We start from the raw sequence: 24,376 nt of genomic DNA, 5'->3' as shown, positions 1-24,376 counted from the left end.
TACAACACATACACACCCTCATATAATACACCCCCCGTGCTCTCATACTACACATACACACCCTCGTGCTCTCATACAACACATACACACCCTCATATAATACCACCCCGTGCTCTCATACAAACACATACTCACTCTCATATAATACCCCCCCTCGTGCTCTCATACAACACATACAAACCCTCATATAATACACCCCCGTGCTCTCATACAACACATACACACCCTCATATCATACACCCCCCCCGTGCTCTCATACAACACATACACACCCTCATATCATACACCCCCCCCCTGTGCTCTCATACAACACATACACACCCTCATATAATATACCCCCTGTGCTCTCATACAACACATACCACCCTCATATAATACACCCACCGTTCTCTCATACAACACATACACACCCTCATAATAATACACCCACCGTGCTCTCATACAACACATACTAACCCTCATATAATACCCCCCCTCGTGCTCTCATACAACATACTCACTCTCATATAATACCCCCCCTCATGCTCTCATACAACACATACACACCCTCATATAATATACCCCCCTCCATGCTCTCATACAACACATACACACCCTCATATAATATACCCCCCTCCATGCTCTCATACAACACATACACACCCTCATATAATATATCCCCATGCTCTCATACAACACATACACACCCCCATATAATATACCACCCCGTGCTCTCATACAACACATACACACCCTCATATAATACACCCCCGTGCTCTCATACAACACATACACACCCTTATATAAAATACCCCCATGCTCTCATACAACACATACACACCCTCATATAAATGCCCCCTCCATGCTCTCATACAACACATACACACCCTCATATAATATACCCCCCATGCTCTCATACAACACATACACATCCTCATATAATAAACCCCCCATGCTCTCATACAACACATACACACCCTCATATAATACACCCCCCGTGCTCTCATACAACACATACACACCCTCATATAATACACCCCCCGTGCTCTCATACAACACATACTTATAAAACACACACACACATTGCGACCCAGTAAACATGGTTTTGTAACCCAGTAATGGGTCCCAACGAGTAGTTTGAAGAACCCTGCATTAGAGCATGTCATTTTAAGACTATCCACTCTGTACTACTGTGTGTTTAACCACACAGTAGCAGCACTGTTCGGGACCCGCCAAGCACTGCTGATCCAATCACCAGCACTAGTTACACTACTAAATGGATCAGTGGCAGTGCTCTGCAGGTTCCAAGCGATTATTCTACTTTCTGGGGCTTAAAACAGAGTCGATAGTTGCTCTCATACAACACATACACACCCTCATATAATACACCCCCCCCCATGCTCTCATACAACACATACACACCCTCATAATACACCCCCTCATACAATACCCCCCCCGTGCTCTCATACAACACATACTCACCCTCATATAATACACCCCCCCCCGTGCTCTCATACAACACATACACACCCTCATATAATACACCCCCCGTGCTCTCATACAACACATACACACCCTCATATAATACACCCCCCCGTGCTCTCATACAACACATACTAACCCTCATATAATACCCCCCATGCTCTCATACAACACATACTCACCCTCATATAATACACCCCCCCCGTGCTCTCATATAACACATACACACCCTCATATAATACACCCCCCGTGCTCTCATACAACACATACGCACCCTCATATAATACACCCCCCCGTGCTCTCATACAACACATACGCACCCTCATATAATATACCCCCCCGTGCTCTCATACAACACATACGCACCCTCATATAATATACCCCCCCGTGCTCTCATACAACACATACGCACCCTCATATAATATACCCCCCCCGTGCTCTCATACAACACATACGCACCCTCATATAATACACCCCCCCGTGCTCTCATACAACACATACACACCCTCATATAATACACCCCCCGTGCTCTCATACAACACATACACACCCTCATATAATACACCCCCGTGCTCTCATACAACACATACACACCCTCATATAATACACCCCCCGTGCTCTCATACAACACATACACACCCTCATATAATACACCCCCCCGTGCTCTCATACAACACATACACACCCTCATATAATACACCCCCCCCCGTGCTCTCATATAACACATACACACCCTCATATAATACACCCCCCGTGCTCTCATACAACACATACACACCCTCATATAATACACCCCCCCGTGCTCTCATACAACACATACACACCCTCATATAATACACCCCCCGTGCTCTCATACAACACATACACACCCTCATATAATACACCCCCCCCGTGCTCTCATACAACACATACGCACCCTCATATAATACACCCCCCGTGCTCTCATACAACACATACGCACCCTCATATAATACACCCCCCCGTGCTCTCATACAACACATACACACCCTCATATAATACACCCCCCCGTGCTCTCATACAACACATACACACCCTCATATAATATACCCCCCCCGTGCTCTCATACAACACATACGCACCCTCATATAATACACCCCCCCGTGCTCTCATACAACACATACACACCCTCATATAATACACCCCCCCCGCTCTCATACAACACATACACACCCTCATATAATACACCCCCCCCGTGCTCTCATACAACACATACACACCCTCATATAATACACCCCCCCGTGCTCTCATACAACACATACACACCCTCATATAATACCCCCCCCCGTGCTCTCATACAACACATACACACCCTCATATAATACCCCCCCCTCGTGCTCTCATACAACACATACACACCCTCATATAATATACCCCCCATGCTATCATACAACACATACACACCCTCATAATACACCCCCCATGCTCTCATACAACACATACACACCCTCATATAATATACCCCCCATGCTATCATACAACACATACACACCCTCATATAATACACCCCCCATGCTCTCATACAACACATACACACCCTCATATAATACCCCCCCCGTGCTCTCATACAACACATACACACCCTCATATAATACCCCCCCCCGTGCTCTCATACAACACATACACACCCTCATATAATACCCCCCCCTCGTGCTCTCATACAACACATACACACCCTCATATAATATACCTCCATGCTCTCATACAACACATACACACCCTCATATAATATACCCCCCATGCTATCATACAACACATACACACCCTCATAATACACCCCCCATGCTCTCATACAACACATACACACCCTCATATAATATACCCCCCATGCTATCATACAACACATACACACCCTCATATAATACACCCCCCATGCTCTCATACAACACATACACACCCTCATATAATACACCCCCCGTGCTCTCATACAACACATACTTATAAAACACACACACACATTGCGACCTAGTAAACATGGTTTTGTAACCCAGTAATGGGTCCCAACCAGTAGTTTGAAGAACCCTGCATTAGAGCATGTCATTTTAAGACTATCCACTCTGTACTACTGTGTGTTTAACCACACAGTAGCAGCACTGTTCGGGACCCGCCAAGCACTGCTGATCCAATCACCAGCACTAGTTACACTACTAAATGGATCAGTGGCAGTGCTCTGCAGGTTCCAAGCGATTATTCTACTTTCTAGTTTGCAATGTGTGAAGTAAAAAAATCTCGCCATTAATTTATCAAAATTGTAGAAACATTTATGTAGCAAAAGTTTTTTCCGATGTCAAGCGAATGGCTTATCTAGGTTTTCTTGTGAAAATAATATTTTCACTTTATCAATCTTAAAGGGATAGTCTAGTCAAAAATAAACTTTCATGATACAGATAGAGCAGCAATTTTAAGTTACTTTCTAATTTACTTCCATCAAATTTTCTTAATTCTCTTGATATCTTTATTTGAAAAGGCAAAAAATGTAAGCATAGGAGCCAGCTCATTTTTGGTTCAGCACCTGGGTAACACTTTCTGATTGGTGTCTAAATGTAGCCACCATTCAGCAAGCACTACCCAGGTGCTGAACCAAAAATGGGCCAGCTTCTAAGTTTACATTCAAATAAAGATACCAAGAGAATGAAGAAAAATTGATAATAGGAGTAAATTAGAAAGTTGCATAAAATTGCATGAAAGTTTAATTTTGACTAAACTACCCCTTTAACTTTAGCCACCGGTAAATAGTTTTATTGTTTTTATCCCATTATAAACAGAATAAATTATCCTTTTAACGCCGTTATATTCCGTCATAATTACACTCGGCTTTAGTGCCGTTCTGACGAAATAGAACGTTATAACCGTTTGCTGTCCTAAAGCCAACGGCGCTTCCATGATGTGATCACGGTCTGGAGGGCGTGCCTTAGCGTCACAGGGACGCCCCCTGACCCGATCCCATCATTGAACTCTCGCGATCGCATGCACGATCGCAGGATTTCAATTTGTTTACAACGGAACGTTGTTCCAATGTAGACAAATTAACCCAGTCATCAAAGGGTTAATCACGTGATTGTAAGAATGTTATTTCTTATATATTATTAAAGTTAGTTTTAATTTTGCCCCTTCTTTGGCATTCTTTCATCGAGGAAGGTTTCTCGTGTATTGGAGCATATCTTTGTTCTTTTGAGTACACTTATTTCAATTGAACTTGTATTTATTTAACTTTTTATAAAATCTGTATATATCCTTTTTTTTTTATTTTATTTTTTTTATTATTCTTCATCAGGTTCTGTCTTGTTGGGGGCTATTTATAACGCTAAATACAGCCATTACGGCAAAAAAACAAACAAAAAAACCCCACATTTTTCCATTTTCCCTCCAGACAAACAATATCGTTCTCTCTCTTTCACTACCTCCCAACCTACAAATTGGCGAGATAAAAAAAAATTAACCTTACATGCGCCACTTTTCATAAATATATGAGAACTGCAAATATATATGGGCATTTTAAAATGCCAATTGAAATGAATACAAGAATTACACATGATCATGAGTCAATTTGTTCGCACATATGAAAAGTTGCGACTTTTTTAGAGCATACCTCTCATAAATATGGTGAGCTTTTTTGTCGACGAAAAACAAGAGAATTTTCTTATTCTGACTTTGATTAATTTTGCCCATAGTATGGTTTCTACTCAATCTAGAGTACACCTGCAGCTCTCTCTAAAATATTTTCCTAAAAAAATCATACACCCATCACCTGCACAACTCTCTCATGGGTTGTCAACATGGCATCCTGATACATCTTGTTCCCGTGTTCCTGTAGGAGCATCACTTCTTTAGTTCTTGTGGGTTTAGCATAACTGAAAATGAAGGGTATATATATTAACTGATGCCATAAGAAAACGTACAGCCTAAACTTCTGTGACATCTTGTACACAGCGAGACTGGACAAACCGTACCAAATGTAACCGATATTATAGCATATTATTTTAGTGATTTAAAAAATAAAAATGTACAAGGCGGCCGCTCAAAAGCATTCGGTTCTTTTCGGAGCTGCATTTATTTTTGTAAAAGTGAGTGAACCATATTAAGACCTGGATTTGCACAGATTAGTGTGTTTCACAAGAATATGGCGTGAGCGGCCGCCTTCTTCCGCATTCGGATCATAAAGAATTATCTGAATGCACAGGCCTAGTGTCTATTCCAGCAACAAGTCCTTATTGGTTCTTCCAAACAAGGTAAGTGGAGTTTGGCAATAGAAAAATAATTGCATCAAACAAGGTGTTGATGTATTCTTTTATTTTTCACACTCATATAGTGTGTTAATTTATTGTGAGACAAAATCTTGTAATTGCAGAGTTTTACTGTGTTTTTTTTTAAACTAGAGTGAAAATGAGAAACTGAAGAATGAAAGTACAAGATCTAAATAAACCAGTTTACAAACCTCCACAGGTACCTAGAAAGAGACATTGTATACATAGCATAGACAGGGCATGTCGTACTCCCCTCTAAGGGCCCAATGATCAAAAGCTTCCAGCACGGAGAGAAAGCATTATATTGTAAATTATGTTGTATGCGTCTCTCCTTTACATACAGAACCATAAACAGCGAGATAAACAGCTCTCAGGCTACAATTAGCCTTTCTAAAATTCTATGAGGGACCTCCCAGTACTGACAAGTCTTCTTAGATCATCTCACCCGAGTGGAGAGCTTTAGAGAATCTAGACAAAGCGTCTGTACTGACCATATCTAAAAAAGGTCAGATGAAAAACCTCTCTCAATAATTCCTGATGTATATGGATTTATCTGCTCTGTAGAGTGAAAAATACAATACAAAAATCTCTTGCACACATATACTTAAATATTGTATTTACATACTACTGCCCCGACTACATTTATCACATAATGTGTCTCTCCTGCAAATAGCTACTTATATATCATATTACATACCACTGTGCTGACTACACTTATCACATAACATGCCTCTCCTGCACACATCTACATATCATATTACACAATACTGATCTGAGTACTAATAACATGCCTCTCCTGCACACAATACTGATCTGAGTACTAATAACATAACATGCCTCCCCTGCACACATCTACATACATATCATATTACACACCCCTGCTCCAACTACACTTATCACATAACATGCCTCTCCTGCACACATCTACATATCATATTACACAATACTGATCTGACTACTAACAACATAACATGCCTCCCCTGCACACATCTACATACATATCATATTACACACCCCTGCTCAAACAACACTTATCACATAACATGCCTCTCCTGCACACATCTACATATCATATTACACAATACTGATCTGACTACTAACAACATAACATGCCTCCCCTGCACACATCTACATTTCATATTACACAATAATGATCCGACTACTATTAACATAACATGCCTCACCTGCACACATCTACATACATATCATATTACACACCCCTGCTCCAACTACACTTATCACATAACATGCCTCTCCTGCACACATCTACATATCATATTACACAATACTGATCTGACTACTAACAACATAACATGCCTCACCTGCACACATCTACATACATATCATATTACACACCCCTGCTCAAACAACACTTATCACATAACATGCCTCTCCTGCACACATCTACATATCATATTACACAATACTGATCTGACTACTAACAACATAACATGCCTCCCCTGCACACATCTACATTTCATATTACACAATACTGATCCGACTACTATTAACATAACATGCCTCACCTGCACACATCTACATACATATCATATTACACACCCCTGCTCCAACTACACTTATCACATAACATGCCTCTCCTGCACACATCTACATATCATATTACACAATACTGATCTGACTACTAACAACATAACATGCCTCACCTGCACACATCTACATACATATCATATTACACACCCCTGCTCAAACAACACTTATCACATAACATGCCTCTCCTGCACACATCTACATATCATATTACACAATACTGATCTGACTACTAACAACATAACATGCCTCCCCTGCACACATCTACATTTCATATTACACAATACTGATCCGACTACTATTAACATAACATGCCTCACCTGCACACATCTACATACATATCATATTACACACCCCTGCTCCAACTACACTTATCACATAACATGCCTTTCCGGCACACCTCTACATATATCATATTACACACCACTGCTCTGACTACACTTATCACATAACATGCCTCTCCTGCACACATCTAAATAGATCATATTATGCATCTAAGGGACTCTAATGACAGATCTCCCTAATGAGGTTTGCAGTTATTTTGAAAATATTAAAATAAACCAAAGTTACACATTACAAACAGAAATGTCTATATAGATCATATTGCACAAGCTTGTCACATGCACACATCTAGACCACATTTTAATCTAATAGTGTAAACCTCTCCTGCATGTCAAGATAAAATACTGATGTACGTGTCTGTGAAGAGTTAAATATAGACCTCTCCTGCGCACGTGTAGATAAATTAGGTTACGTACCACTCATCTACTTTGACGGAGAGCCGGGTGCACAGGTTGTGGACATACTGGGTGTAATGTTCAACTTGTATCATGCTGTAACCAGTCACCTGCACGTTCAGCACCCCATATTCAGAATCTGAGCCAGCCTTGATCTCCTTTGCAATTTGCTTGTCTTTTTTCTTTGGCTGGTAGCAAGAACAATGAACAGTCTTTAAAGCTTTTGCAAAAACTCTAGCACAATTTCTGAGTCTTGGAACGTTGCTAAATAAACTATTCCTTACATTGCTGTGCTGAAACACACAGTATTAAAAAGGGACATTGTACTTTAAAACTCGTTTCCCCCTTAATAAGTTCCCAAAGACTTGCTATACCAGCTTCAGAATATACAATGTATGGGAAATTGATCCTTTTGGTTTATTTTTGAAAGGGACAGTCAAATCCAAAAAAAACAAAAACAAAACCCACCTTTCATGATTCAAATAGGGCATGTAATTTTAAACAACTTTCCAATTTACTTTTATCACCAATTTTGCCTTGTTCTCTTGGTATTCTTAGTTGAAAGCTATACCTAGGAGGTTTATATGCTAATTTCTAATTTCTTAGACCTTGAAGGCAACCTCTAATTTGAAAGCATTTTGACAGTTTTTCACCACTAGAGGGCATTAGTTCATGTGTTTCACATAGATAACATTGAGCTCATGCACGTGAATTTACCGAGGAGTGAGCACTGAAATGCAAGTCTGTAAAATGAACTGAAATAAGGAGGAAGTCTGCAGAGGCTTAGATACAAGGTAATTACAGAGGTAAAACGTGTATTATTATAACCGTGTTGGTTATGCAAAACTAGGGAATGGGTAATAAAGGGATGATCTATCTTTTTAAAAAACAAAAATTCTGGTGTTGACTGTCCCTTTAATATGAAAATTGCTGTTTTTACTAACTGAATGCATAACCCATTCAAATGGTTGAATTTTTAGGAATTGCAGACTTTCATATCTTTCTCTATACACAAAATGTTAATATTTAGAGATAGCAATTGAAAATAAACACTTTAGTACCTCTCTCCCTCACCTCCCTTACTAGGGTGGATGATTGCTGCTGTTGTCTCAGGTTTGCATAGCTTTTCTATAGAGAATACAGCAGTATTTATATTTTCAGTTCAGCAAAGACAGCTATTTCAAATGAGAAAATAAATGTAAGGGAGTTATCTGTAATCAATTTAATACACTCATTTAAAAGATCATTGGGAACATATTATTAAAAGAGGAGACAATTTTACTATGTCCCTTTAATATAACAGAACTAACAGATGCTAAACCTACTCTTGTTTTATTTTTTTTTACCGGTAGACAGCAGAATCAGATCCCTCTGATAAGGATTAAAAAGTGTCAGTAAACCTTACAAATAATGTTATATAATTCTGCACATAGTGCAGAATTATATAACATTATATTAGCCTTATCTGTATAAAACGTAATATACCCTTTTAATTTTAAAAAAACCCGGCTGTTTTCAGACCCGCTCTCTGCTGAGCGGGTCTGTTTTATTCACACAGCGCATCGGGCCAGCTGTATAGTCACAGCCCGGCCCGACCGCGCCATAACACAAAGTGCAGCTCGCTCCTGCTCTGTCTGACAGCAGGAGCGAGCTGCACTGTGTATAATGGCGCGGTTGGGCCGGGCTGTGACTATACACCTGGCCCGATGCGCTGTGTGAATAAAACAGACCCGCTCAGCAGAGAGCGGGTCTGTAAAAGCCGGGGGGTTTTTAAATTAAAAAAGGAATATTACGTTTTATACAGATAAGGCTAATATAATGTTATATAATTCTGCACTATGTGCAGAATTATATAACATTATTTTTGAGGTTTACTGTCCCTTTAAGGTTAATTAAAGTGATGGTAAACTCCATTTTACATATAAATATGTAATTATCATTGTTTTGTTACAATAATATTAGACACCAAATTTTGCCTAAGCATGTATATTACAAATTACTTACAATCAGTTTATTTATAAAACATTCGTATGCGAGCCCCCTCCAGTCGCATAATCTGGCATTCTCTTCATCAGCCTATTAGTAAGCGTGTCGTTAGACAGGCTTACTTCTACGTAAACGTTATACGCATGCGCAATATAGCGGTCGTCTTCTAACACGTTCCTCTGATCATGAGCGTTTCGATTCTGTCCTGATATTGGCAGCGCGGAGAGGCTCTGACGTGTAGAGCGGGTAGGACCTCCATACAAGTCACATAGCTTTTAGAATTGAAGTTACAGGGGGTGGAGCTAAGAGACGCTAAAACGGATCTATAAACTAAATACATTAAGATAAAAATATAAAATTAATGTATTTTTTGTGCGGTTTACTTAATAATGAAGAATTGAAATATGATATCTAACCATACAGGTTTTTTACCATCACTTTAAATTAGTGTTTTATGCAAACAGATGGGTCTTTAAATAAAAGTATATAAAAGTAGGTCAATATCTCAAAGAGGCATTAAAAGGTGCATGAAACCCAAATTTTTTCTTTCATGATTTAGAAAGAGCATTTATTTTAAACAACTTTCTAATTTGCAAAAAAATAGACTAGTTAAACTAGTCATGAGGTATGGTGTCAGAACCGGAGTATAACAAGGTAACACTTATTCGTTTATAAACTGCTGAATGAGTTCTTGTCCCACTTAAAGTATTCCGTGATACGGGGATCCGCTTTACGTATGTCCCCAATTCAAACGTTAGTGTCTGGACAGTTCAATGAACAAACAAAACAGCAGCTATGATGTGTGCAATTATGTACAGTGCCAAAGGTGCTAGCGGTTTTTTCACTCACCCACTGTGTGGTTATGAACAAGGCAATCCGGGTTGGACGAAGCCAAGTGCAGCCGATCTCCCATTACAGCATTCTGGCACAAGCGGTATTTACCTTCTTCCTGTGCTAGCTGTGTGTGGCGTACCACGTGTTGGGAATGGACCAATCTGCAACCTGACCGGCTTCCTCCTCGACGACGTCACCAACAGCTGTAAACGGGTAAAGCTGACAGGGCAATTCCGCACTTAAGTGATCCACAAGTTGTAGATAATATGAATGCAATCCCCAAAGGCTGGGTAAGACAATCGCCACCAATCGCCAGTAAGTTCCTCAAAAGTAGTTTAACTCACACAACAATGGGGAGTATTTGGTTATCACCGCCGTTACCAAGGAACATACAGATAGCACACAAATCCTGGAGGAATTAGGCATCCCATAGGTCTTTGAAAGCTCGTTCCGGGTGAAAAAAAGTGGATTCCCCACAATCCACAACAATAATGAACAAAGAGAATGTCCCAGAGCGAGATAGTTGAAAAATAGTTGATTTTATTCCTTTAAAACAGCATGTTTTCAGCATACAGCAACATGAGGTTAGTGAGGACAAAGCATCTATGCTTTGTCCTCACTAACCTCATGTTGCTGTATGCTGAAAACATGCTGTTTTAAAGGAATAAAATCAACTATTTTTCAACTATCTCGCTCTGGGACATTCTCTTTGTTCAACTTTCTAATTTACTTCTATTATATAATTTGATTCATTCTCTTGACATCATTTGCTGAAAACCATATCTAAATAGGATCAGTAGCTGCCGATTGGTGGCTGCACATAGATGCCCCATCTGATTGACTCACCCATGTGCATTGCTATTTATTCAACAAAGGATATCTGAAGAATGAAGCAAATTAGAGAATAGAAGTAAATTGGAATGTTATTTAAAATTGTATACTCTATCTTAATCATGTAAAATAAATAATGTGGTTTCATGTCCCTTTAAACAAACTATATAAACTCCACATAAAATATTTATTTATGCACAGAAAAAAAAAAGAATCACATTTTCCTCTAAATTACCTCTAGAAATTGAAGCTTATTCACTTCCCTAGAGAGGCTGAATTTTATTCCTGCATGATTCAGAATACTGACCCTGCAACATTGCTTGATCAATGCAATGTTGGCTCTAATATGTCACTATAAAGAACAAACAATACTCAAGCTGTGTGACCCTAGATTGTAAAACAAATATTGCTAAAAAAAGGACATTGTTTTGTTTAATGTTTCTTATGAATGTTATGCAATGCGGTGCTTAAATGCTGCAATATGCTATACAAAAGTCACCTCAATCAATTGTCATGGTCCACATCTGACTTGCCAAGGTTTTTTGTCTTTTTCTTTCCTTTGGCACATGTTAGTGCATAAAATAAAAAGAATGTGTGTTTTAACCATATTTTGTAAATCTGACTAGTATAGACAGTTAATGCAACTAATTTCCGCACATAAAATATGATAATCTAATTTTAAGTTATCTTTAGCATAAGTGTGGTCTGTTGAAGATCATACCATTAGCGATCACTATTCCCTATAAAAGGTTTAGAACCCATGTGCTACACATATATAAAAAATTTGAAAGGCCATAATAGTCAAAAAATGACATGCTTTTATTCCTTAGAGCATGTAATTTTAAGACTAGCGACCCTACCCAACTATGTGTTTAATCCATGTAAGGGATTAGCAGCAGTTATTCCAAGCTCAATGTCTGGCTGCGATGCACAAGCTGGCACAAATTCCTGTAAACATTGAATCAGAATATGAGTGTCAGTTCCTTTCCAGTATCAGAGCGCATGTGTTTAGTGGCTTCTTGTACTGAAAAGCAAGAATAGATTACTTTCAGCAAGCCGTGTAGCTAAGAAGGCGATTGGATGAGTGGGTCATATGAAGAAAAAAAAAAAAAAAAAAAAAAAAAAAACAACCACCTCACTAAGGGGGCTGACAGGGAAAAATAATATGTAAGTTTATAGAGATACTTTATATAGCTTATGTGAAGGAAAAAAAAAAAAAAAAAAAAAAAAAAAAAAAAAATAAAAAAAAAAAAAAATAAACAGATCTAAGATTTCCTTATTAAAGTGAATGTAAATTTTGATGCTAAAGTGCCCGGTTTTTAAAAGTTTTATTAAAAACAGGGGCACTTTAATTCATCAAAATTTACATTTCACTCCTGTTGTGAAAAAAAAAAACAACAAAAACAAAAAAAAAAAAAAACAAAAAAAAAAAAACTTACCTTTTAAACTTGACAGCTGCTCCAGCTTCCTCCGGTCGTCGCAAGCCATTTCTGATGTTAGAAATGATGGATGGGTCATCCTTCAATCACGGCCTCCCCCCGGGGGAATCAGTGTCTGATTCAATGTCGTGATTGGAGGAAGCCGGATTCCTCATTTTAGACCCAGGAAGAGGATTTAAAAAGGTAAGGTTTTTTTCACAACACGAGTGAAATGTAAATTTTGATGACTTAAAGTGCCCCTGTATTTTTTTATTTTTCAAAGAAGCTTTATTAAAGTTTGTAAAGATAACAATGACAAAATAACAGATAATGACAATATCATTTGTTGAACAATAATACACATATCATTTAAATGCCTATCACAAGGTGCATGAATTGTTCATTTATTATATATTATTATTAGTGCAGATTACATGCAAAGAAAAGAAAATTGTGTAAAGAATATACCTTTAGTCAATACTGGCGTTGATAAGAAAGAAGGAAAAGAAATGGATAAAATAAAGACAATTGAAGTGAGGGAGGAAATAGTTAGGAAGGAGAAGAATGCGGAGAAAGAAAAAAAAAAGGGGGGGGGGGAGTTGTTTTCAAGGGTATAGGGTGACATAAAAGGGCTTTATGTATAAGGTCTAATTCAAGAACAAGGGGTTCAGGTAGGACTCAAATAGTTCTGCTCCAGAGAGACAATATCATCTCGCGAGTTGCCAAGTTGTGTGTTTTAAAGTAGTGATATTTTTTGCTACTTGCGTTTTCCAGTCTTGAGTAGGAGTGAATGACTTGTGTCTTCCAGTGTTTTGCAATGAGCTTTTTAGCAGCTGATAACATTATCAGGAGTATCTCCATGAACCACGCTATTTGTTTTGGGTAGCGAGCAGAGTAAGAGGAAAGTGCCCCTGTTTTTAATCTAATTTTAAAACAAACGTGCATGTTAGCATCAAAATTTACATTCACTTTAATTAAATAACTGCCTATTGTTTTGATAAATTGAGTGTGTTAGACTTTACCATCGCTTTAAGCAGGCAGGACTTAGAAAAAGCTTATTACAGATGTCTTACTGTCTCAGGCGGTAACAGGTGCTTGAACCTTCCAATGCCATGTGTGGGTTGTGAGCGGTAGTTCCTGGTGCTGCTCTGCACTAAGAACCCTAAGAAGAGAGCACACAAAGCCAAACATTGATGGAATTACAGGTGGTTAAAAGGACAGTCAAATAAAAATTACACGTTCATGATTAAGATAGATCACACCGTTTTAAACAACTTTCCAATTTACTTCCATTATCTAAATGTGCACAATCTTTTTTATATGCACACTTTCTGAGACACCAGCTGAGCATGTGCAAGATTCAATTCACAGGCTATCACATATACGCATTTTGTGATTGGCTGATGGTTGTAACTTTTTTTTTTACTACTTATTTGAAATTCAAACAGGGATCCCTTTATTGGATAAAACAGCTTTTAACATTTTAGTTTGACTTTTAACCCTTTGAGTGCTAAGCACTTTCACACCTGGGTGCTGAGCTGTTTTAATGTTTTTTTTATTTTTTTACTTTTTTTCCCCCCAGATCCCCAAGACTTACACTGTTGGAAAGGTTAGGCGATTACCTTTCCAATGGTGGGTCTGTAGCTGCTTAGATGCCCGAGATATAGGCTTCTAAGCAGCATGCCCCCTCCTTTCCTATACTAAACATTGTCATTTTTAAATAAAGTTGCGTGGCGACGTCATCACGTCATTGCACGTGACGCCACTGCGCATAACGTGAAGTTCTGGCGATGCCTGTCACTATACAGGCCTGATCGCCAGGGTAGGAGCGGGTGGGAGCCCCCAGATCTCCTTCAAGGTGGGAGAGTGCTAGTGATGGCTCTGAGCCGTCAGTAGCACCTGAGTGGGAAACTCTGCGCCGGCTCAGAGCCGTCGTTAGCACTAAAAGGGTTAATATTTTCCTGAACATCTTTCTGATTGCAAAGAGCAATGACCTGTCTTGTTCTCACTGATATTATATCGCTCTTCTTTTTACCTAGATACAAAATGGACAAAACTCTATAGGAACAGAAAAAAAAACAACTAGAAATATTAGAACTTTTTCTTATTTTCTGCAATGAGATTTTTTTTTTGTGAAAAATTTTCTGCAGTGTCTCACTGCACACGCACACATTATATATATATATATATATATATATATATATATATATATATATATATATACACATACATATACACACACACACACACACACACACACACACACATATATAATGGATTAACGGAAAATGTGCAATATGCATCAAAACAAAATTAGACAGGTGCATAAATTTGGGCACCCTTGTCATTTTGTTGATTTGAATACCCGTAACTACCTAGCACTGATTAATTGGAACACACAATTGGTTTGGTGAGCCCATTAAGCCTTGAACTTCATAGGCAGGTGCATCCAATCATGAGAAAAGGTATTTAAGATGGCCAATTGAAGACTGGCAACATCGGGGCCTCAAAACAACTCTCAAATGACCTGAAAACAAAGATTGTTCAACATTATGGTTTAGGCCAGGGGAAGGCTACAGAAAGCTATTGCAGAGATTTAAGCTGTCAGTGTCCACTGTGAGGAACATAGTGAGGAAATGAAAGACCACAGACACAGTTCTTTTTAAGGCCAGAAATAAAATATCGGCAAGGCAAAGGTAAAGGATGGTGAGAACGGTCAAAAACAGCCCACAGACCACCTCCAAAGACCTACAACATCATCTTGCTGCAGATGGTGTCACTGTGCATCGTTCAACAATTCAGCGTATGGGAGAGTGATGCGGAAGAAGCCTTTTCTGCACACACGCCAAACACAGAGTCGCTTGAGTTATGCAAATGCAAATTTGGACAAGCCGGCTTCATTTTGGAAGAAGGTGCTGTGGACTGATGAAACAAAGATAGAGTTATTTTGTCATAACAAGGAGCGTTATGCATGGCGGCAAAAGAACACAGCATTTCAAGACAAACACTTGCTAGCCACAGTAAAATTTGGTGGATGTTCCATCATGCTATGGGGCTGTGTGGCCAGTTCTGGGAACCTTGTTAAAGTTGAGGGTCGCATGGATTCCACTCAATATCAGCAGATACTTGAGAATAATGTTGAGGAATCAGTCACAAAGTTGAAGTTACGCCAGAGCTGGATATTTCAACAAGACAACGACACAAAAAACAATGCTCAAAATCTACTCTGACATTTATGCAGAGGAACAAGTACAATGTTCTGGAATAGCCATCCCAGTCCCCAGACCTGAATATCATTAAAAATCTGTGGGGTGATTTGACGCGGGCTGTCCATGCTCGGCAACCATCAAACCTAACTGAACTAGAGATGTTTTGCAAGGAGGAATGATCCAAAATACCTTCATCCAGAATCTACACACTCATTACAGGCTATAGGAAGTGTCTAGAGGCTGTTATTTCTGCTAAAGGAGGCTCTACTAAATATTGATGCAATATTTCTGTTGGGGTGCCCAAATTTATGCACCTGTCTAATTTCGTTTTGATGCATATTGCACATTTTCTGTTAATCCAATAAACCTCATTTTCTTAATGAAATATTACTGTGTCCTTTAGTTATTTGATAGATCAAAATGAAATTGCTGATCCAAACACCCAATTATTTATAAATGAAAATCATAGAAATTGTCAGGAGTGCCTAAACTTTTGCATACATACATATTCTAAATAGTAGGTAGAGAGAGTTAGATACTTTTAATCAGATTTTGTTTAGTAGTCAACTACTTAGTCAAAGTTAATGGTGCAGACCCTTTTAAAATAAATATCAAATTACATTCAAAGAGAGATTAATAAGGAAGGATGGATACTCCTCCCTTACAAAAGAAAGGGAATACCTGGGATCCCTTCCCTTGTTCCCAGTTTGTTTTGGATTTGAGAGCTTGCATTGTGTGGTTGTTTTAGGGTCCCAGGTATTGGAAAGGACCTTGATGTGGTACCTGGGCTTGTCCCATTTGGCCAGATGCGGTAACTAACCTTTCCATGTTTGCTTTTAATTCTTAACTGTGAGCTTGCTAGTGAGTGCAGGGTTTTCTCTGCGTGTTGTATTAATTTGTTTTGTAATTTCCCCTATGGTTCTTGCACCCAGACCTGTCTGGGGTTAACTGCCTGTGACTCTGGTGACAGCACAGCTTCTTGTGAGTGCCAGTGGCACCCAGGGCCGAGCATGTTGTAGGGTCATAGGATGTGTACCCAGTCCGGTCTAGGAGTGCAGTCCCCTTCCGTGTTTTGTGTATATATAAATAAGGAAGAAAGGAGGTCCGGAGAGAAGAGCTCAAAGCAAAATAGGACCATTTATTTAACCATGTTAAAACAGGTCAGTAAATAAAACACACAGCAAAGGCAAACAGATATGGCTATGAAATGAGGCCAGTAGGAAAGCCGGGGGGGGGGGGGCGTCTGACGCTTTTCAGTGCTGTTGGAGCCTTAATTATATATATATATATATATATATATATATATATATATATATATATATATATATATATATATATATATATATATATATATATATATATATATTACACGTAATAATGAATATACCTACCTGATGTATGCTTCCATACAATTCTACTTATAATATCTTTAAAAAATGTTATTTAAAAAGATATATAGTTCTATTAGAAGATAAGGGGTAGAATAATATAGATATATGTATATTTGACTTTATTTGTATATCAGTTGATAATTAGTTATACTATTATTTGATTTTGATAGAATCATATAATTCCATATCTAGTACATCTCCAATGCAGAGTGTATAAAAATATGATAAAATTCACAGCACAAATTACATAGGCATTTATCAGATGTCTGAAATAAAGAAAATGTTAAAACATTTTAAATATACGACTATATATTTATTTCACATATCTTAATAATGTTTAAAAATATGGACTCATATATATGATTATATTAGGACAACTTATTAAATATGTATCAATTTCCAAACCTCATTGGGATCAGATTCTAAAATAAAGTAAATGCTGTTTATTTTGAAATACAGTCAAACATGTTAAATTCAATACAGATACATATTCATTTCACTTCATATCCAACACAGTATGTAACATGTGATGTATCTCTTAGACTCATATATAATATTCATACAGTCTGAGGTACATATTCCATTTTTGAAAACTATAGATACATATATTTACGTTTTAAAGTTCCAATCTTATATGCTTTCAGCTTACACAAAATTTAAAAGAAAGACTTTCTTTGCCATATTCAATAGAGACGCATCTTCTGGATTTTGTATATTTGAACTCAGCATGTGGTAATTAACTCTTACATGCAAAGTGGTTACCTTTCCTGTAAGTCTGTTCCTTGGTTCAGACTCTTGGGCTACCTGACTACAGGAGATTCCATGATCAGCTAATTTAATTACCAACTATTCAGGCAGTGATCAAAAAGTTTCTTTGAAGTGACATAATCTCTTACAATTTGAGATAAATGTTTGCTTTTGGGAGCAAATGCATTACATTCTGCTTTTTAGAAGTCTTGGATATTGAACAGCAGGAGGTCTTGTCTCTGACAACAAGAAGGGGTGAGGGGGGGGGGGGGTTTGTGTTACCCACTTCAGGATATTTGATAGAGAGAACTGTATAGTATATTATATATATAGTTCTGGGTTCCAACCATTCACTGTACTGGTCAATTGCCTGGGTGCTATCTATGGTAGATAGGTAGAAACTTCAAAGGATGAAGAGGCACTCACAGGACTTGAAATACTAATAAAAATATTGTTTATTATCAACAAGGATCAATCAACGTTTCGGTCCTCACAGGGACCTTTGTCAAGACTGTTTCGTAGTCAATACACGTGGAATATGCTCAGCGGTGAACAGTTGTATGTCTGTTCCGCTCTTAAATACTATTAGGAGAATATATATATATATATATATATATATATATATATATATATATATATATTCAGCAATATCCTGACATCAGTCTGTAGAACACCCAAACAGGAATTGTTTAAAGGAACATGAAACCCCGTATTTTTGTTTTCGTATTTTTAGTTCACGATTCAGATACAGAATAGAATTTTAAAGAACTTTCCAATGTACTTCTATTATCAAATTTGCTTCATTTTCTTGGTATCCTTTGTTGAAGGAGAAACAATGCACTTCTGGGAGGGAGCTAGCTGAACACATCAGGTGGGCCAATGAAAAGATTTATATATGTGCAGTCGCCAATCAGCAGTTTGATCTCAGGCTCCCAGTAGTGTATGCTGCTCCTGAGCCTACCTATGTATGCTTTTCAACAAAAGATACCAAGAGAATGAAGCAAATTAGATAGAAGTAAGATTGGAAAGTTGCTTAAAACTGCATATTCTATCTGAAGTATGAAAGTTTAATTTTGACTTTACTGTTTCTTTAATGATCTCTGTACCTCAACAACAATGACCTCATTCAGGCCCAAACAGAAATATGTAAATACAGAAAAGTTTTAATATCTCAATATCCAGAACTGACAAACTGGGGTACCATACCCAAATGTGTCCTGGGTCTCTAGAGGGCAAACGGTGCTGTCTGCTGCTTTAACCGTTAAAACTAGGGTTTCATGTGACTTGTCTATACTATACTTGTCTGCCAGTGAAAACTTCCTCTACAGAGCATATGCTTTTCTAAGTATACAAAGTCCTTCAGGAGTTACAAAAATGCCTCTGCTCTGCCTTCAATGAGACCATCCACTAATTCAGCTCAGCAAAGTCTCTCAACACATAAGCTCATATGACCTTCAAACATCAAGACATCTTTAACAAAGGGGACATTAACTCCACTGTCTAATGCACTAATGGTCACACATCTAGCTTTTTTTTTAGCCAATTAACACAAAAGCATGCCCTTTATTTATTTATTGTGCATGTGGTTATCACAGTGAAACATTAGTTCTACACAAAGACAAAAAACATTTACACATACTTAAAGGGATACAAAAACCCAAAATATTTATTTCATGATTCAGACAGAGCATGTGATTTTAAGCAACTTTCTAATTTACTCCTATTATCAAATTTTCTTTGTTCTCTTTTCAGCATTCAGCCGTTTTCGGCACCAGATTTATTTGGTGCAACACACAAAGATTTGTGTAAATCCAGATCTTAGTTTTGCACTTTCAGACAAATGAATACGGCATATAAAATAGCTGAATGCTGCTGCCCGCAGCAATATTCGGCATATGTTTGTGAAACTAATAAATGCACATGACTACTAGTCCTTTTAAAAAGAACTAGTAAAAAGTCAATGCTGAGGTATTTTCACTCATCTGTTTGTCAAATAAATATTATAGTGCAAAAATTACAAAATCTGTTAAAGCATGTCATTTTTTTTTTTTTTTTACTATTCACTATGGAAGTCTTTTTGTTTAATTTCAGCAAAGGAACTTTGTCCATGTGTTTAACCCCTTTCCAGGGATTCAATACATACCATTCCCACAGAGAGTAATGCAAAAGTGACATGCTCTAACCAGTCTGAGCACTACAATGTCACTTTTCCTAAGATGGTCTCCTGAAAAACCCAAAGATTCCCGAAACTTACCAGAATTACTGTGGGGAGTTGGTCTTTGCCCTATTAACCTAAAAAGAAAGAAACATTGATAAAAAGAATACAAAATAAACGTGTACAAACAAGATCTATTATTTTATTTCATGTTATCATACTCATCTTATAGGGTAAATACCTATGGAATTACGTTTGCTACAAGTTTCCACTATGTTTCTCAAGGATAATAAATGTTGCCGTTACAGTGCACGTTTTAGAAATTCACAGTAATTTTTATTATCCTGAGGTTGTATTAAGACTCAAACAATGATTTAAAGAGACATTCCAGACAAACTGTAATATATGTGTGCACTTCTGTTTTGAACTCTAGCATTTTTGCAATATACATGTCTTAGCAAATATGCTTCTAGTAAAAGCGTTTTCAAAAATATTTAAGTATGCTCTGTGAACCACCATTTTAAATACAGCACTTGTTCAGAAAATCTAAGGTGCTTTGTATAATCTGGTAATGGCTCATTTGCATCATTGCTGATATGATACAAGCCCCACTAGCTTGAGCAGCTGGAGTATTTAAACTGCTTGTGCACTGAGAATATCTAGGAATGCTTCACATGCATGTGCAGAGAAAAACTGCAACACTAAAAGATTAGTAAGTTTTACTAGAGGCATTTTTGCCAATATACGTTTAAATATCGGTAGATGTAATTTATCTATGTGCATTTCAATTTTGACCAGAATATCACTTTAAATAATCCTTCATCCTGCTTCTTTCAAAATCATATTTTGCCTTCACTTGTCCAGCTTTATCTCTCAAGTTGGTTTATTTCCCCAGTCTGTCTTTACATGGTTATACCTTATTTCTCTAAATCCCAGCTTCTAAATTTTCTTCTGATTCCTAAGGTTGATTTATTCTCAAAAGATCTGTATAATATTTAATCTCTAGTTATTTAATATGATTTGCTTATCAATATTTTGGCCTCTTCCTGAATTTCATGTAAAATGTCTACACCACTAACCTTTTCTTTTTAAAGTCTTGATGACATGGCCGCTAGTAATTTGGAGTGCAACTATAATCATTAACATACAGAAGGGACACAGGCTTATAAAATCTTGCTTGTTATGGCAGCTTTAGCGGAATGTTCAAGCAAAGTAATTAAAATGAGTAACGTGCCGACAGAAACACACAATTATTAAAACATATTAGCCAATAACAGATTTCCTTTACAATCAACAATTTCACCTTACACAATATTAAAAATATATGTGTTCACATTGCTCCTGCAAACAGCAACATAGTTTTTCTTGCACTTGTTTCCTCAACTAAAAATATCTAGAACATAAAAAATATCCTTAAGCAGTGTCAGTAAATATTTGTTTTATTTTGTGGTCTAATTTTTGTAAACTGCCTAATGTTCTGCTCTAGAGCCATCACCAGTAGAGTGCTAGTAAACCTCAACCACAAACGGCATTATGTTGATTACCTGCAGAGGGCAGCAGCCTGTTTGAGAAGAAGCTCATTCCGAAATGACAGCATCTAAATACAAACATACAAAGATAAGGAAACAAACAAAACTAAAACCAAATATTCTCCTAAACAAGTCAATTATTATCTTCTGATGTTCCTGTAATAACTTTACAATAGCACTCTTACTTATGTCACAAAGAGAAATAAAAAAATAAAGCAAATTTAAATACATGAACAAACCTCAAAGCTATTAGAAAAACAAAAAAGTGATTTCTTATAAATCAATTTATTTTGGTAAACAGATTGTCAAAAAATAAAGTCTTGCTTAATTTTAGATTTAATCTCTATTAATGGACATTAAAAACTAAATAAATGCTAGATAGAATGATGCATTCAAAGAAAAGATTAAATCAGAGCTCGACAAACCCAGGGAGCCAATGGCTCCTAGAATTTTAACCCTAACTTTTTGGGTGATTCTCCCTATATCTATATACAAATAACACTGGCTCCTAAAACATTGTTTGGCTCCGAAATATTCTTACTGGCTCCTAAATTCTGAACAGATTTGTCGACCACTGGTTTAAATATTGACATAAGTGTAAACTTTTAGTGTCTATAAAGCAATGGACTCTGCCATCTTGTAACTTAGGTTACCTTCTCTGCTGTGGCTAATTAGGGACAGTTTTAAATAGGTCACTAGAGTGTGCAGGCAATGGCTGCATGGAATATAATAGTGTTCTTCACTTCCATTTCTAACAGGAACAAAAAAAAGCTAACAATTTCAGAATGGAATTACAGGAAAAGGGGACAAAAATAATGAAAGTATATTGCATATATATTTAAATACGTTGCAAATGTGAAGATATATGTTAACTCAGTACATAGGTGTATCCCTTCTGATATAATTTTATTCTAGTGTTCCACTTATAAGCTTGTGTTTACAGTCTTTAGTGTATTTGTGTTCTATTTTACAATAAGGACACTGCAACGTAAAATAGGCATTCACAGGGCATGAACAACAGCTATGTCTAGCATAATTAAGATGAGAAACTACGTTTAAAATAATAAGGCACACAGGGAGCAACCAACAGCACAAATTAACAAGGAACAGAAAACTATTACATAAATCTTTTTTTTTTTGCACCAGCAGTGTTTGGTAATTTTTTAACCCAATTCACTCACTTCTACTAAAGTATTTCATACAGTTACACAGCCTCTCTCTCAGTCTCTTTGGTGTAGATTTACTAGCAGGCACTCCAGTCTCACCAATCCTTACGCTATTCTATAGATCATATTAACTGATGAATGATGATGCTTGTAGGGTTTAGGGAATGGATCTTATTAATAACAAATTATTAGGAGTCTGGAGAGACTGAATAATTTGGATCATTTTTCATCCAGCTGATCGTGACTATACTTTTCAGACTATTTAGCCTAGTGTCATATACCTTGTGATTCCTCATGATAACCCCCTGCCTTAGTGCACATCCTGCAGTTCTTATATTGTCAGTCTATACCTCCCATACGTGTCACGCTCTCATATTCATCCGTTATGATCTAGTTCAACCCAATACGTATCACCCCACTAACTCACTTTGTGGACCCTTATCACCCGTTACATTACTACCACCTTGTTCTTCCACACTCACCTTCTCGCCGAATGGGGGACACGGAGATAAACGGACCATGTGTCCAACAACTAATTCCGTCCCCCACACCACTACAGAAGGAAGAAGCGTTCCGCCTGCAGTGCGGCACACAGCACATTCTTGGGGTATAAGGCGGTTTATTAAGACTACATGCAAATAAAACCACACAGGTATCCTAGCATGGTGCTGAGATTACTGACTGAATATGAAAATAAAAATAAACCATATGTCCATTTTGCTGTTGTTTTCTCATTTATTGCTGCATACCAACCAATATTTTTCAAGATAGTATCAAATGGTGAAGTCTGAGTGACACATATATTGAGGGTTGGGACTGGAGTCATGGGAAGTGTTAGAATGTGTAATGACTGTAGGTGATGGACATAATGAGCAACATATTTCTTTCCCTGTCCCGCCCTCGGCTTTATTTTGCTTATAGATGTCGGATTGTCCTGGTTACACCGCCCCTGCTTGTCATCGATCCACCCACAAAATACCTGTGTAACTACACATCTTTAATTTTTCCTAGACTACTGATGGTAGAGATATGGCTGTAGTCCCCGGTTTCACAAGTCTATAGGACATTTATAGATAAAGGAGAGTGGTGGGAGGGACAGAGG

The 24,376-nt window shown here is 37.6% G+C and overlaps 1 protein-coding gene across 2 annotated transcripts in view; it reads right to left on the bottom strand.

The window, feature by feature from the left end:
- Positions 1-23,979, bottom strand: part of MRPL48 (mitochondrial ribosomal protein L48) — a 33,232-nt gene extending 9,253 nt beyond the window's left edge. Inside the window, exons 1-6 of one of the 2 annotated variants that reach the window (XM_053705087.1) lie at positions 23,757-23,979; positions 22,124-22,176; positions 20,679-20,716; positions 14,151-14,239; positions 8,030-8,196; positions 5,228-5,330 (exon numbers count right to left, since the gene is read on the bottom strand). In XM_053705087.1, coding sequence (XP_053561062.1) covers positions 5,228-5,330; positions 8,030-8,196; positions 14,151-14,239; positions 20,679-20,716; positions 22,124-22,176; positions 23,757-23,795 — 489 coding nt within the window. In that variant the 5' untranslated portion in view covers positions 23,796-23,979. The other variant, XM_053705089.1, reaches the window with a different exon arrangement.
- Between the last annotated feature and the right edge of the window lie 397 nt (positions 23,980-24,376).

Source organism: Bombina bombina, chromosome 3, assembly GCF_027579735.1.
Source record: "Bombina bombina isolate aBomBom1 chromosome 3, aBomBom1.pri, whole genome shotgun sequence".
In the NCBI taxonomy this organism is placed as follows: Eukaryota; Metazoa; Chordata; class Amphibia; order Anura; family Bombinatoridae; genus Bombina; species Bombina bombina.
The sequence above is the reverse complement of the archived record's forward strand: the minus strand, read 5'-3'. Positions and strand labels throughout refer to the sequence as shown.